Source organism: Fundulus heteroclitus, unplaced genomic scaffold, assembly GCF_011125445.2.
Source record: "Fundulus heteroclitus isolate FHET01 unplaced genomic scaffold, MU-UCD_Fhet_4.1 scaffold_76, whole genome shotgun sequence".
Taxonomy (NCBI): domain Eukaryota; kingdom Metazoa; phylum Chordata; class Actinopteri; order Cyprinodontiformes; family Fundulidae; genus Fundulus; species Fundulus heteroclitus.
Window position 1 is genome coordinate 818,363 of NW_023397208.1, and position 16,401 is coordinate 834,763.

The window sequence follows — 16,401 nt, forward strand, 5'->3', positions numbered from 1 at the left end:
ATGAAAGAAATAATAAAAAATAAAAAAAAAAAAAACACAAAATGAAAACCTCATTACCACCTTAAATAAGCTACAGTACCACAGCTGCCAAGAAAGCCTGCAACAAAAGCTTTTCAACTGTTTTAGTGCAACTATTTTATTTAACATACTTATGACTCGAATTTTAAGGCCATGATCTATAAACACACAAAAAAAATTGCTCTTGATTTAAATTGGAGCGTAAAATAAACAGATAAACTACTGGCTTTCATCAGTAGCTGCCTCAATTATTGTCTCAGTTTGAACAAAAACATTTAAACACAGACTTTAGAGTAGAAACACAGCAATAGACAGAAAACAAAAAAAAGTTACACATGAAGACAGGCGACTGTCCACTTATATTTCACCTGGATGCACAATTAAAAACAATAAAGCAGACAAAAAAAAAAAGGGAGAAAACATTCAGCATTGACCGATAATCCTGCTATGCCTTACAGTGAACCTTTTTCAGGGAAGCAGCTAATTGGTTATTAGAACGTGGATATCTGACAACCATCTGATCAGAGAAAACAAAAACAACAAAAATAATTAAAAACAAACATGAGAAGCAGAGGTGAAGTACACTTCATGCACATGTTTGGCTGTTTTTATGCAACCGACAGGCAAAACGCTCTGAACGTGTTCAACCTGATGTCATCTAGGTCATCGTATCATCTTCTATGATAGCATGGAGTCCGTTCCACATCATTTAGTCTGCTAAACGTGCCTGCGGATCAATTTTTAGAAAGCCCAGACAATTGACGACAGTCTGCTATAAAAACAGCAGGTATGCTTTAAGGTTTAAATCCAACTTAAATTGAAATATCTAGCCTTATTTGGTCTGTTTGGCTGCAGAAACCAGAGAATCTGCCCATTAAAAACGGCCCTGATGGAGGAGGCAGGACTTTCTGAATGGGCCCTGAACTAAACGGAGAGCTTCGCAGAGGGAGAACGCTGATCTTTTCTTACTGCTTCGACACTTTGGTTCCGCAAACCACATTTACAGTCATCAGAAGGTTGCAGCGTTTTACCTTTTGGATGCGAACTTGCTGAGAAAATCCACTCATAAGTAACGCTCTTCTCAAAGCCTTTTAAAGGGGATTCTAAGTCAGAATATCTGACAGCGTTCATGTTTTGATCCCACCGATCACATTTATCCAGGATCGCCCGATCCCTTCGCCCGCTTTAGGTTGAAATGAAAAACGGATCAACTTTTGCCATCAGAGGGAGCCCAGGTAGACTAAAGGTTCAGTAATTAACCGAGCCGTTTCCACACCTTTAACCACTAAACGCGTTCACGGTTCTCGTCTGCGCCGCCCGTTAGTGAAAGAGAGCAGCAGCAGGGTCCCCCCTACAGCGTTGCAGAGCATTTCTTGACTAGAGTGCGACAATTAAAAAGGAGACAAGTATTCTGACGACTTCTTTTTACATTAGTTTGGTCGGGAAGGGACTGAAGGCAAACAGTAGCGAAAATGTAGGCCACAGTGTGCTGCTGTCAGTCTGAGAGTCTGGGGGAGGGATCAGTAATGTAGAGCACATTACTTTCAGTCCATCTGCCTGCGCACACGTCTACCCCCCCTCGTTCGGATCCTCCTCTGAGTCTGATGGATTACCGCCGCGCGCCGGTCTAGGTCTGATCTGCTTTCAGGCCGTTCTGAGCGGCCCTCTCCCTGTCCTCCTCCTGCAGGCTGCTCAGCAGTCTCACGCAGCCGCTGGTGTCCCCGGTCTGCAGGGCCAGCAGGAACAGGTCCGTGTGTTTCCTGAGCCGGTCCAGGTCGCTCTGAGTGCTCTGGTTCTGCCTGAGGAGCTCCTTGGTGCGCAGCGTGATGTCCAGCAGGCCGGACTTGCTCAGGATGTTGTACGTGTTGCAGAAGCGCTTCCTCTTGGAGTACGAGCCGCCGTCGCTCAGGCCGTACTCCAGAGACGAGATGCTGTCCAGGCTGAGCGTCTGGTGTTTGGAGGGACTGAGAGGCGGGGGCGGGCTGCCGTCCGGCGAAGGCCCCTCCGTGGCGGGACTGACGCCGGCGCCGCTTTCTGCTGCGGGGAGGGAAAGTCTGGTGTGGAGCAGAGGCGACGCGGTGCTGGGGGTACCGGGAAGACTGGGAGACGCACACGCAGAGTTACTGGTGCTGCTGCACAGAGATCTCTGTTCCTTCTGCCTCTGGTGCTGTTCCCACAGGCTGGAGCTCAAGGTGCTACATTTCTCTGACCCTGATGAAGAGGAGGAGGAGGAGGAGGAAGAAGAAGAAGCAGTCCCTCTTCCTGAGGAACCAACACTGTCTCCGGGATGCGGGGCGATCTTGGGGTAGGACTTTAAGATCGGCAGATACTTTCTAGAGCGTCTGTGCTTAGAGGTGGCTTCTTTGGAGCCCGGGGAGCCCTGGCGAGAGACCACCGGCTGAAGAAAGACCACCTGAGGCGGCGGGACCACCGGCTGCACCACCTCCACGGTGGGACTGAACCCCCAGGGCTTCAGAGCAGGAGGGTTCTCCACAGGCTGCAAGAGAATAAGAGGGATCGATTACAGATGGATTCAGAGCCGCCCCCTCCTTTAATTCCCAACTCTTCCGTTTCCCCACTTCTTTGGTCCAAATAAGGCAAATAAATAAATTAAAATCTTATATAAATATGTTATTATTACACAATTTATAGGCACTATTAGGAATACTCTTGTTCACTTTACAATAAAACAAAGGAGAAACAAATGGCAGCGATGTAAAAGAAAGACAAGAGTGTCTCAGAAAGTCCAGCTTTTCAGATAAGGTGCTGACAACATGCGAGCTTTTAGACCCGACGCTGCGTCGCCGTACCTGCTTCAGCACAACGTTGTTCATTATGATCATCGGTGAGAGTCTGGAGTAGGAGCCCCCGACCACAGCCGGCTGAGAGCGCTTCGAGTCGGAGCCCGCGCCCTGCGCCCCCCGCCGTGCAGCGGGCTGGGGCGAGTCCTCCGAGTCGGTGGCGTCCACGGTGCTCAGGTGCTCTGAGCTGGCATCTGCGGGGCAGAAGGAGAAATTAACCGCGGCTCAGAGGGGGATCCCCGCGTGCCATACGCCCTCCGCGTGCGCCGAGGGTCGCACCTGAGAACCCGGAGTCTCTTTCCGAATCCGCCAGGGAACCTCTGCACTTCATGACGTAAGGTCGGTTCGCTGCCCTCAGGAGACTCTCTGCCTTCCTCTTGGCGCTCATCCTCCTTTCCCCGCTTCACTGAGACGCTCCTCGGATCCACAAGCCCTCCCAAGCTAGTTCAGCATGGGAAACGCTAAAGCTGCGAAGGAAAACCACAGTGAATCAACCATCTTTCAAACTGAGGACACGTTACACGGCTGCATGAAAGCTAAAAAAACAACATATCAGTAGAAACATTTAAAAGTTGTAATTTGTGGTTACAACCTGGCAACAAAGAACAAATATGTTCAGGTTTATTTTTGCGTTACTCTCTCCTTTTACGCTAGCCTCGTGAGACCATCCTGATCTCGCGAGTTTTCAAGGTTTCACTCGCAGATCAGTCTGGCTACTTTCCGTTAAAGAAAATTTGGAGCCGTTCACCAAACGAACGTCCAATCAGCGTTGGCTTTGAGGCGAGTTGAGGTGTGACGCAACGAGGAGCGGCAGTTCAGTCTAAACAACATGGCGGCTTCAGCCAATGAAACTAGCGTTAGCGTGACTATCGAGCAAGTTTTATTGGAATTACAGAGTATTTCTTCACTGAAAGAAGAGCAAAACACTGCTCTGGAGGCTTTTTTCAGAGGAAAAGATGTTTTTGCTCTTCTCCCGACTGGTTTCGGCAAGAGCTTGTGGTTGTGTTTTCGTCGTCGCTGTTAGTACGTCATATGCTTCGTTGATCTGATTGGTTTATTTGGCCCGTCTATCACCAACATAGGCCAATCAGCTAACCAGTATTTTTGCCCCTTCCCAAAATTACTTCAACGGAAGGTTTCCAGATGGATATGCGGAGCAAATCTATCTGGCGGAGTCAGGTTACTTTTACAGTGCCCTGGAAAGGTATTCACATCCCTTGAACATTTTTTTTGTAATTTCACACTCACAAACCCACGCATTTTACGCACAATTTACCAACAAAGTATAGCGTAATTGTTACAGTTGTGATTTTTTCCCCCCTCTTTAAACAAAACTTTTTAGCCCTCTGCAATAAGTATTTGTAAAACTACCCTAAAGCTGCTACTATTTAGCGGTACGTCTCTTACCTGCTTCCCACTTCCAGATGCCAACACACCCCTTCCTCCCTTTTCTTTGTAAACTAGCCCAGATTTAACGTGAAAGCATCTGGACACAGATTCTCAAACAGACTTGGGTCCGGCCTTTGACTAGGCCGCTCTAAAACATGCATCTGCTTTGCTCTAACAGTGGACCTCGGCCCCAGTCTCCAGAAAGGTCTGCACCTCCCCTGTTGCTGCTGCTGTTGCCAGTACTGGGAATGTTTAGTGTTTGCATCTAAGCCGGAAACTTCAGCTCTGGTCCCATCTGACCTGAACTCCTCCCTCCCTCCACATGAAGTCTTGGGAATCAGGTAAACATGCATGGCAACGGAACCATAGGACGGTGTTTTGGGTGGAAGTGTATACATGTTTACATTTTCATAATAACGGACTGACCAGAGATTATCCGTGAAACAAAAACCCACTGAAGTGTGGGTGTCGCGAGAAAACATTAGAAATCGTTTATCGTGAATGTTTAGGAACCATCTACAGCCTAATTTAATCTCTAACCTTTAGCGGACGACTAACCCAAATGGACGTATCAAACTGGACACAGCTCATCGCCAGTAGGCCTGGCAGTCGGCAGCATTGCAAACGCTGAATTACATTTAAATAAGCTGAATTAAAATACGCTGAATTAAGAAGCGGGCTTAATCAACAGATTCGATGTTTAATACAGGAGGAAAAGTCAAAAGCGTGGTTTTCCCCTCCTCCCGTCCTGGCGTTAGCCGCTTAGAGAGCTAACACGCAATGCTAATGGGGGACGACTCCCACGACGCGTGACTTGCTTAAAATGTATTAAAAAAAACACAAGTGAATGCGGGAGAGACAACAAACAAAAACACGTACTTTTTTCCGTCGATGTGTGGTCCCGACAAAGAGGCGTTGAACGCTGGAAACCAGGAAGCTGAATTCAGGTGGAGGTTACGGCTGACTCCTTTCTCTTTTTTTTTTTAGTTTTTTCCGTCCTCGGTGTGGTCGCTCTCTGCTGCCGCCGCCCAGCTGCAGCGTCTGGATGGGGCTGTCCCACGGTGCAGTACACGGGACCCAGCGCTGCTCCTCCCCCCGGCCCCGCTGGCTCACATGCGGCAGCACGGTGCGGCTCATGCTCGCTCTCTCTCCGGCGTGCTTCAACACTTAGACCGTGTCACCGCTAATAATAACCACGGCGATATAATTCCGCCACGTTAGTTCGCCTGTAATTGTTATTTAAGCTCAAAACAGGAGAAAACCATGTATTTTTTTTAAGCTCCGGGTCCATATTTGGTAGTGGAGGGCGTGGCCATGACTGGAGTATCCCGTACGTCACATTGTTTTGGCCGCCCCACATTCCCATGTGACCGAGCTCCGGGTCTCTGATTGGCCGGCGCCGCCAGCAGCTGAAAAACGTGACCACCGACTAGCGTGTGGCTGGCATGTTTCGGACTACGCTGCTGTGGTCCTGCCATTGGGATTTGAGCTGGACGCAGCGAAGCTAGGCGACGTAGAAGCACGGTGACGTGAGGGCGTCTAGTTTTGTTACGTAAATGTTTGCCCCGGAGCTAACCTGAGCAGAACTAGTGCTTTTCTCTGCAGCGTGCCCCGCGGAGTGAACAAGAGCTCTGCTTTTTACTCTGCCCCGTGAAAACAATGGGTCAAACACGTGCATGCATGCGTGCCTCTCTTTCTCTCAACATCTGTGCAGATGTTTATGCCGAGGGCAAGATTGCAGGAAAACTCGAGACCAACAAATGGCATGGATGTGACATATTAATCATGTGTGCCACCAAGTAGGTTACTATTGTGGCACAATAATAACCTTGCTATGAAATCTAACCATACCAGAGTGTGGCTGAGAGAATTCTTTTTACACCCATGGGAAAACAACCACCCCTTTTGTGCATGGCTGAAATGCTTCACAAAATTATTCACACCTCTTGATCTGTTCACATTTGGTCATTTTATTACAAAAAACGTCAATCTAAGTTGCTTCTCTGTGAGACCCTGAAAAGTTAAGAGAAGATGTATCATTAGGACAAAGGAACACACCAGAGAGGTCAGGGATAAAGTTGTGGAGAAGTTTAAAGCAGGTTAGAAAAAGACAAACCCTAAGCTTTGATCATGTCACAGATCATGTTGTTTAATACCATCCACACGTAAAATAAATTAAAAAAAGAAAAGAGTATGGCACAACTACAAAGCTACGGAAATGTGTTCCATCCAAACAATGAGTGGATTAATCTGAGAAACAGCCAAGAGGCTCATAATAACTCAAGAGGAGCCGCAGAGATTTACAAATCAGACGGCAGAGCAAGCTGAGAGGACAACGATTAGCGATGCTCCACATCTCTGACTTGAGGTGATGAGGGGCGGGAAGAAACGCCATTAATCCATTATCGTGTCTGCAATAACAATTGTGAGACAAACAGCAACCGTATTGTTCAGATGAGCCAAAAACGTATGTTTTTTGGCTTATATACGTCAAACGCCACATCACTTGATGGCATAACATTAATGGCTAAACATATTGGTGGGAGCATCATGCTGCAGGGATTCTGGAGTCAATAACAGGTTAACCTGGAAGAAAACCTGTTTGTAGCTTTAAAAGACTTCAGACCCGGGGGTTGACCTTGATCATAGTGCTCTACACAATTCAGGCGGCAAAATCACAAAGAACCATTGTCGTTTTGTTTATTTTATTCATTGAACACACCATTAATTAAATAAAAACTCCAAAAATACATACACGTCTCACTGATTCTACATTATTCGTTGTCTGCGTTTAAAGACGGTTACATGATCAAAGTTCAATAAACACAAAGTCTTCTATATTCTGCAGCTAATGTACATTGTCCAAACCTCGCGTACAGCTAGATTCGAAAAGGCTGAGCAGACTTTGGTCAAAAACAAACAGCAGCCAGGACCAAAGCGCGATCCTTATTCTGTGATAAATAATGACGAGGGGTTCGCAGAGGAAAGAACTGCCTTCTGCTTGGATGACTGCAGGAAGTTATTCACGTACGGAGGATGAGAACGCCGATCCTAAATCATGTTTGCATCAATGAAGATTTATCCTCTTCTGAGAGAATTAGCACCTGTAAAGACACAACATGTGTCAATGAATCCAAAACAGCATGAGCATTTCACTTGTTCCCATGTTTCAACAGAGTTTCACATTCTGACCCACTGAGAAAACAGCTGGTGTTCTTTTGCAGCACTTTTGATGTGTTATTTGGCACATAGAAATCTGTCCAATTTATCTACAAAGCAACCAAAAGAGGAAATTCAACTCTGGTCCAAATGGGAAAGCTTAGTCATTTGTTCTAAAAATCAGTTCCAGCACCAAGCAGATACGGCCAAAGAGTTTTATTTAAAATCTGGAGTATCTCTGCGCAGAAACTGGTCCAGTAGTGTGGGACTTTAACTTGAATAGAAGTCATGCAAAGGCCTCAGAGGTTTGCTGGAGAAAGCCTGTAAAATAGTGCCGTATTCTCAGGAGCAAGCAGGGGATGTCCATGAAAGACAATTGTGCAACAATATATAAATATATAATATATAAAATATTTCAGATCGTTTACCTACCTACCTACTGCATATACATATACACACACACATACATACATACATACATACATACATACATACATATATATATATATATATATATATATATATATATATATATATATATATATATATATATATATATATATATATATACACATACAGGACTGTCTCAGAAAATTAGAATATTGTGATAAAATTCTTTATTTTCTGTAATGCAATTAAAAAACATGAACTGTCATACATTCTGGATTCATTACAAATCAACTGAAATATCGCAAGCCTTTTATTGTTTTAATATCGCTGATTATGGCGTACAGCTGAAGAAAACTCAAAAATACTATCTTTTAGGTAGGTAAACGATCTGAAATATTTGATATATTATATATTTATATATAAAATATTTCAGATCGTTTACCTACCTACCTACTGCACTGAGATGTTCGTCTAATACACAGACTCTTGCTAAATACATTGAACTTTGTAGTTGCCATGTAACAAAACCATAAAAGAGTATGGATACCTTTTTATGGCACTGTTTCTTTCTAAAGCGATGTTCCAACACTGTATGTTCTGAGCAAATAGAAGTTTTCGTGATAATGGACCTAAATCTCATTTAACTGTATGTAAAATGATCCCTCTGACTCGCATGGATAATGAAACAAGAGAGGAGACCGTACATACTTTTCTTGGGAAACCGACAGGCTGTCGGATACAACAGTACCTTTTCAGTGACCTGAAGCCCCCCCAAAATACAGCTTCTAGATGAAGGGATTCAACAAAAATGCAGTGTCTCTAGCAAATGATATAAATTTCATAACTTCAAGTATTTTGCATTTGTCATTTAAATGCATTATGAAAAAGTTTGGACCCAAAACGGACCCTTGTGAAACCCCGCAAGCAATGCCCAAACAGTGTGAACACACTCGTCTCCCAGTTTCACACACTGTGGTCTGACATTGAAATAACACACTATAGGCCCGTTGATCCTGTAATGTTTCAACGTTTTTTTGTTTAATTTTTTTTACAAACACCCAGAAGCTTTTGTGATTGCTAAACAAGGAGACTGTGGAAAAGTCAGACCTCTCGTTCGGACTCTTCACTCTCCCTGAACAGTCGCCCTTGAGCACCTCTTCATCTGCTCCAAAATATATTTTCACTCATATTGTTGATTTCTTTTTTTTTCTTTTTTTCTTTTTTTAAATCAGCAGACTGCTCGTCCTTGGTTTAGGCTATCAAACTTTCTGTGACCTTCCAGAAAGGGCTCACCAGCAGCAATTTGGACTAAAGCTCTGCAGAAGTGATGAACTATAAGGCAGATAATAATAAAACGTGATAGCATTTAATCTCTTTTCTTCATGCTTGTCAGGCTGAGTAAAAGGAAAAAAAGACGATAAAAGCAGCTGTAAAAGGCGCACACACTGTGAAAGAGTGGTGGTGTGTAAGCACCAGAAAGGAGGAGCATCAGTCTTACTTGTCACAGCTTCAGCTTGTCCTCCCCGGCTTCCTCCTTTGGTGTCTGTGTCTGAGAGATGACACTGCTGTGCAGAGCGAGCAAAATATAATTATAACATACAGTTGATAGGTGCTAATCACCATATATATAATTTTTACTGACCTTGTATCATTTTGATATGTGTATTTCTCCCTAAAAAGGAGGACAGCTTTAATATCACAGGATCATAACAAGTGAACTGCATCAGCAGGTGTTTGTCGGACGTGTTTAACATTAGTTTACCTCACTCCACATGCCTGATGCTCCACAAATGTAAGATTCACATACTGGCCGGACTGGTTTACCTGCGGACATGAGGGGGTGGGGGAATGGTGAGGCTTCATATTAATATTTAGTGTATTCAGGAGGGGTATTTGAGCGCGTCCTTGACCTGTCCTCACCTCTAAGGTGATGTTGCGTTTAGTGGTAGGATAGCACTCCTTAGTCTCATCAATGCAGCAGCCGGAGCAGCGAAACAGCGGGACACAAGAAGGTATGTAGATGTACTCCACGCCATCAGGGAACTCCCCTTCCACATTCACAAGCTTCTCGATCGGTCGACACACGCTCTTTGTTAGCACCTCCATGAATCTCATTGCTACTGTTGAGGAGAATAAAATGAACTGTTATATTAATCAGGCATTTGCATGAAAAGTAATAAGGAACTCCCAGCCTCTAAAACTGTGTCACCCTCGCAGGATGTTTTGAGAGCTAGTTTATGGCTGTTGAGGTCATTTGGCTTGATCCCTGATCGGACGCTTTGAGTAATAAATCAAGAATCACTTGCATCACCATACATGTTGGATCAGATGTAGAATAGCACGGACATACCTTTTAAATTAAAGTGGTACATCGGTTAATTGGAGCAGTAGGTATAGAAATATACACTCTGGTAAAATAATGTGAAATAAAATAAAAGGTGTGTAGTAAATTGTAATGAATATTCAAGCAAAAGTGCACATTTATATCCCCAATGTGGCAAAAAAAAAAAAATTGGATCTGAAATTTGATTTCAAATGTGAAATTACAAAACTGTATTAAGATTGATCAGAAAATAAGCAGAACGTGTTCCCATCTTACCTTTTGGGCTTTCATCCGCTGGAAGGTTTAGCATCTAACAAAAAGACATAAACAAACAAATAATTTGACAATCACACGCACAAAAACATTAGCAAATAAACAAACAAGAATTATATTTTGTCTGTTTGGGCAGTCTGCCCACAAGCTGATGTAGACTAGATTCAGCAGTTGCACAGCTCCCTCTAGTGGCGGGGAAAGGACGATGCTCAAGATTTGATTCACTATTGCGCAGAGTGAAAGCCCCAAACTATTCATTCACTATTCCCACGCAGATTTAGATTTACTTATTTTCATTTTATCAATACGTTTGTTTCTGATAGAAAATGAAACGTGCATCTCTCAAAAGATAATGATTTAGTTAAAAATGGAGCATCAATTTGTAAAAGAAAAAAAAAAACATCTACTATTCTTTATCTGCTTTCATTTACATTGTTTCTGAAATTCATTACGTCCTTCAACATATTCATGTTGAGATTCGTCACTCCAAAAACATTAATACAAAAACTAGATTCAGAAGAAACATGTTGTAACATTAAAAGATTACTTCAAACCTAAAACTGGTGACGACTCGACTCCAGCAACACTTCGAGAACTGAGAAACAACCTTATTTAGTCTTCATCGGGGTCATTGCAAAACACCAAACAGTTTGTGTTGAAATTAAACATATATATATAAAAAAGATTCAAATGAACCAATCCCACACTGACACATACACAGGCTGACCAATCAGCATTTAAGCAGATGATGCTTACCAACTGGTAAGCATCATCTATTTATAATAACTTATCTATCAACAGGACTGGTTAAATATTTTCTCTTGATGGAACTTCTGTGTTTGTTAATTTGTTTAGTTAGAGCGGGGGTCTGCAACACACATGTGGCGCTTTAGACCCTCAACAGTGGCTGTTCATAATTTCGGCCTGTTTCACCTTGCGAGGCAGATATATAATGTGCAGCGCTCTCGGTTAAGTTCTACACATTATTGTTCTCTTGTGTTTGTGAACGCATAAATACCGCGGCCATTCAGCTTACAAGCAAGGTTATAAAATGTTAGGCTCTTGAGAAATATTTTAAAATATAAAAGTTAAAAAAGGCCAGTTCTGCAGAACAAAATGTTTTGCATGCTACTTTTACACATACATTTCACAAAAGAACAACACTAAATGACCTTTGAGCTGCAAACTACATGTGTTTTTCCAACATCCATCAATTTGGATAGTTTCTTTTAAGAAAATGATCTTCTCTTAATAGTTTGACATATTTCTTTGTTTTAAAACCAAAGATTAGATATAATCTATAAGATATAAAATTCTGTCTCTTTAATTTAATCATAAAACATAAGCAATACAGTAGGCGTCATGAAAAGAAAAGTAACTCAGGTTAAGGCTTTATGCAAATGTTATAGTAAAGAATAAAGACAAAAATTGCTCTTTGCATTTCTAAGGTTGTGGACCCCTGATTTAGAGGTTCCTGTATCATGTAGATCACATTCTTAGTTTTGAAGGCGATAAAACCTTTTACATTGATAATCTTGCCACTAATGGGGTGTTTGAAGGATTTCGCAATTTTAGTGCGTATGGAAAATTTATGCAAGACCCACATTTATGATGACTTCATAGGTTATGCTGTTGTTTATGAGGTTTTAGGGTCCTGAAAACTTCCACCAGCCCCATCCCCTAATGTGTATTTAAATCTAAATCTGCCAGAGATGAGAATCATTTTGGGATGAAATGGGAGCAGGTTTCTACTCACGAGCAGCAAGTAAACGTAGCTACACGGATTATTCTGTTTGTTTGATCATAAGATGGTTTATAATTAAGTCACAATTTCCTCCCATAATTGCCACTCTTAGGGATTTCTTGGGAGGATGACAGCTTTAATATGTATCTGACCGTTTAGGAGCTTGAGCTTAAATCTGATGCAATAGAGCCCCACTAGCTGAATGGAACAGCTGCATTCATCATATAAAACAGATTTCATGCAGGAGGAATACAGCCCAACAGTGGTGTGGCTTTACAATGAGCTCAAGAGCATGTTTCACCTAAATGCTGCAAAATAAAAACACTAACATACATTAAGCTAGAAAATCCTGAACACCAAGACTAATACTTGCTTTAGCAACTTTCCCTTTGTGGACCTGATTTGAATGGGATCCAGTTCTGCAAATTCACAATGTAAAAGGTTTTACTGTCCAAACAATGGCCATGTTTGCTATTATTGCAGAGATCCACAGACCCAGAAAGCCCAAGTGGAGACCAAATGTTGGGCAAGGCAAGGCAAGGCAAGGCAAGGCAAGGCAAGGCAAGGCAAGGCGAGGCGAGGCGAGGCGAGGCAAGGCGAGGCAAGGCGAGGCAAGGCAAATTTATTTGTATAGCACATTTCAGTTCAAAGACAATGCAAAGTGCTTTAGAGAATAAAAGCAAGGAATAATGAAACAAAATAAAACATGGGAAAATGGAACTAAAAGCTAATTTTAAAAACAGTTGGAATACAAACTTGACCTAATGATGTTTCAGTAAACCAGTTTAACTAGAACAGTCAAAGGTAATCCTAAACAAATGTGTTTTTAATCTTGATTTAAAAGAACTCAGGCTTTCAGCACTTTTACAGTTTTCTGGATGTTTGTTCCAGATAAATGGAATTGATTGTTTACACAGAGAAAATGGGGACTCAGATCTTTAACATCTGGAAAATTGAATATGTGTTGATACTTCTTAGCTTCCTCTGGTTCAGTCAGAACTATAAGTAAAACATATATTAAAATGCATTAAAAATAAATAAATGAAAAAAGAAAGAGTCTCACTAATGCTCACTATTGTTGAGAAAATGTAGAAGTATGTATATCCTGGGCTATGACGACTTGATTTGCAGAACCGCCACATTGATAAGGAAGATAAATATGTTGATCTTTTCTTGCACTAGCATCAACTAAACATTTTAGAACTTAATATCTGTTTCTGCTCCACAAGTGTATTTCTTCCAAAAACATTACTGAATCTTTATAATGATAATAATGCATTCTGTTTTCAAGCACCTTTTATAAAACTCAAGGTCCCTCTACAAATTAAAACGTAAAGACAAACAACAAAAACAATCTTTAAACAGAAAAGTTTTATTTTGCTCAAACGAGTCAAAGCTTTTGGGCAACAAACACTCACGCTCAGTTTGCTGAGAAACAACAGATAAACCAGGATCTGAATCAACTTTCTTTTTCCAGGCACATGCCTGTCTTCCATCAATATGTGGAAATTCACCTCTGGCCCACTGTGGGCATGGTGGAGCATCTGTGATGCTGTGGGCTTTTTTTTTCTAAACAAATTGGGGATCTTGTTTGAGTGCATGGGCATTATAAACATAAAGTGTCAGATTTAAAATAAAAAATGTTACAAAGCATTCCAATGAATGTGAACTTCTCAAAGGCGACATACTCTGGATACCCTTTAGGCAAGGCAAGGCAAGGCAAGGCAAATTTATTTATACAGCACAATTCAGTACAGGGACAATGCAAAGTGCTTTACATGATTAAAATATAGCAAATTAAAACAGAATAAAAGCAAGTAGGAATAAAATGTAGATAGAAATTAGAACAAAGAAGTGGTGATTCAGTTAACTAGAACAGTTGAAGGCAATCCTAAACAAATGTGTTTTTAATCTTGATTTAAAGGAACTCAGGCTTTCCGCACCTTTACAATTTTCTGGAAGTTTGTTCCAGATAAGTGGAGCATAGGAACTAAATGCTGCTTTAAGGGCCCAATGAGCCCAAGAGATTGGGCCCTTAAGCTAACCGATCTTTGGCTTTTGCACCTGCTCAAATACACAGTTGTGGTTGTAATCTCATCAAAAACAATCAATAAAATAAAAACAAAAAAAAAGCAAATATCTGAGCAAATGTGTGGAAACATGCAGGGGCTGCTTGTATGGCTGCTTCATACGACGCTTAGGTCTAACGTTCCAGGGGATAACAACCATTGAGTGGATTTTGCATTGCACCTAGAATGTCTAAAATAATTAAAAATAAAAAAGATAAATAAGCAAACTCCTACCTGCACAAGAACCAGCCGCAGCAGAAGAACCAGCAGGAGGCACGTGGTGTCTCTGAAGCTGTGCATCATGCCTGCAGAGGATGAGTTTTTTACCCCGGCTTCTCTTCCAGTTGGAGGGAAATAAAAATGTTAAGCAAACGGGGGGAGGAGCAGCTGGAAACTGGAGCCGTCCCACTGCATGGCAAAGGTGGGTTATATGAGCAGCTAGTGATTAAGTGGAAACCACCGTCAGAATTCAAGAGAAATTTGAGTAAGTTCAGCCTTTTCCTTCAAAGGGGATGACGTCAACGTCCACTCATTACTCGTGGCTGATGCAACTTAACCCTTATTGGAACGTGTTTACGGTGAGGTTCACACGTAACTCTAGGTTATGAAAGGTTAGAATAAAATTTAATGGATCGCCCACTAGCCGTGCACTAATAAATCATTTGTCTATCGCAACAAGAAACTTTTTTTTTTGTACTGATGAAGATGAAATATTTTTCCACAGCTAACACCTTTATTTCCCGCTCCCAAAGTTTGTCTTTGTGGGGTGTTTTTATTTTTAATCACTCGCCATGCAGCGCCTAGCAAAATTCTTCACAAATCTCTGAATTTCTTTTTATATTTCGTTGCTGTTTGTTTGATACATGTATATACTTAATTAGGATTTTATGCAACAGAACTTAAAGTAATTCTGCAATGAAATGAATGCCGGTGCTTCGCAGAACCGTCTTCTCCTGCCTTTACAGATTCCTCTTTGCAGAATAGCTTGAGGTCCAACACCTCGTAGGAAGTGAGAATGTGTTGTAAGTTGAATTCGATTAGATGGAGGTTGTCTGTCAACACCGATTTTAAAGTCTTGCTCCAGGCTGTCACTTAGAGCTAGCTGTGTCTTTTGATTGGTCCATTCTAAGCTACTCGTCTGCAGCTTCCAACACGTTTTCTCTCATGGTTGCCCTGAATTTAACTCCATCCACCACCTGGTCATCTCTAACGTCCCTGCTGGAGAAAAGCATCCCTGTAGCCTGATGCTGCCACCGCCGTGTTTCACAGTGGGGATTGTGTGTTCAGGGAGAGACACATTTTCTTCCACACATGGGTTTTGAATATTAGCCAAAAGGTTCCATATTTGTCTGATCTGACAGGAGCACCTTTTCCCTCCCTTGACTCTTTCTCAGGGGAAAAGTGGTCGCCTGGCACATGTTAAAGGCCTGTTGACTCTGTACGTCGGTGTGTGAATGTGCGAACATATAGATACAGAGTGCAGATGGGTGAATGTGACCTTATGTCCTCCTAAAACCCCTCTGAGGTCTTCATGGTGCAGGTATATTTATACGGAGGTTAAATTACAAACACTCGACTCCATTCGCAAATGACAAGCCCTTTGGAGGGAGTGGGTTCTGCTGGATTTTAATTAAGGGTGTTAGAGTAAAGGGAACTGAATTGAAATCCACACAACCCTTTTTAGATTTTTTGGGGTGATTTAAAAAAAAAGGTTTTCTACTTTGTTTTACCACATAAAATCTCAGTAAACTACCCTCACCTTTGAGGTTGTACCATGACAAAACGTGAAAACGGATCCCTTGCTTTTTGCGAGGCGCTGGACATCCACGGCAACAGAAATGTGTACGTGCGACCCCACAGGTTGGACTGGGACCTGTTTGGGCGGTTTACTTTTCTTTTTCCAGTTAAAGGAGGTGAGATGGAGCCTTTTCAGACCTGTCCAAGCTGGAAAACGGTTGTGATGTTTGTTTTTAAATGAATCAGCACACGACAGATTTTGTGCCATGCTTCGTGCCAGTGGCAGAAACAAACTTTTAAACCACGACAACTGACCCACTGAGCACTTTGCTCTGAGGGATGTTTGCCGACACCCGACAGAACAGACTGCACATCTGGATGTGGTTGTTAGTTGAAGCCTTTCAGCTCAACGGCGTTGTTTTCACGAACTGAGCCTCTGGCTGTTGCACCGAGGACCCGAGGTTATCCATAGAGATGCTACGGGAATGATCAGAATGT

At 42.2% G+C, this 16,401-nt stretch overlaps 2 protein-coding genes across 2 annotated transcripts; both read right to left on the reverse strand.

The window, feature by feature from the left end:
- Positions 1–730: 730 nt before the first annotated feature.
- cipcb (CLOCK-interacting pacemaker b) lies at positions 731–5,409 on the reverse strand. The gene is made up of 4 exons (XM_012866670.3): positions 5,088–5,409; positions 3,099–3,286; positions 2,829–3,013; positions 731–2,515 (listed from the first exon to the last, which is right to left on the reverse strand). The coding sequence occupies exons 2-4, from the start codon at positions 3,205–3,207 to the stop codon at positions 1,646–1,648; spliced, it is 1,164 nt and encodes a 387-aa protein (XP_012722124.2). The 5' UTR covers positions 3,208–3,286; positions 5,088–5,409; the 3' UTR covers positions 731–1,645.
- Positions 5,410–9,258: 3,849 nt separating this feature from the next.
- On the reverse strand, positions 9,259–14,566 carry pgfa (placental growth factor a). Its single transcript, XM_021318572.2, has 6 exons — positions 14,401–14,566; positions 10,357–10,390; positions 9,678–9,877; positions 9,520–9,581; positions 9,400–9,429; positions 9,259–9,322 (listed from the first exon to the last, which is right to left on the reverse strand). The coding sequence occupies exons 1-6, from the start codon at positions 14,467–14,469 to the stop codon at positions 9,259–9,261; spliced, it is 459 nt and encodes a 152-aa protein (XP_021174247.2). The 5' UTR covers positions 14,470–14,566.
- Positions 14,567–16,401: the final 1,835 nt, after the last annotated feature.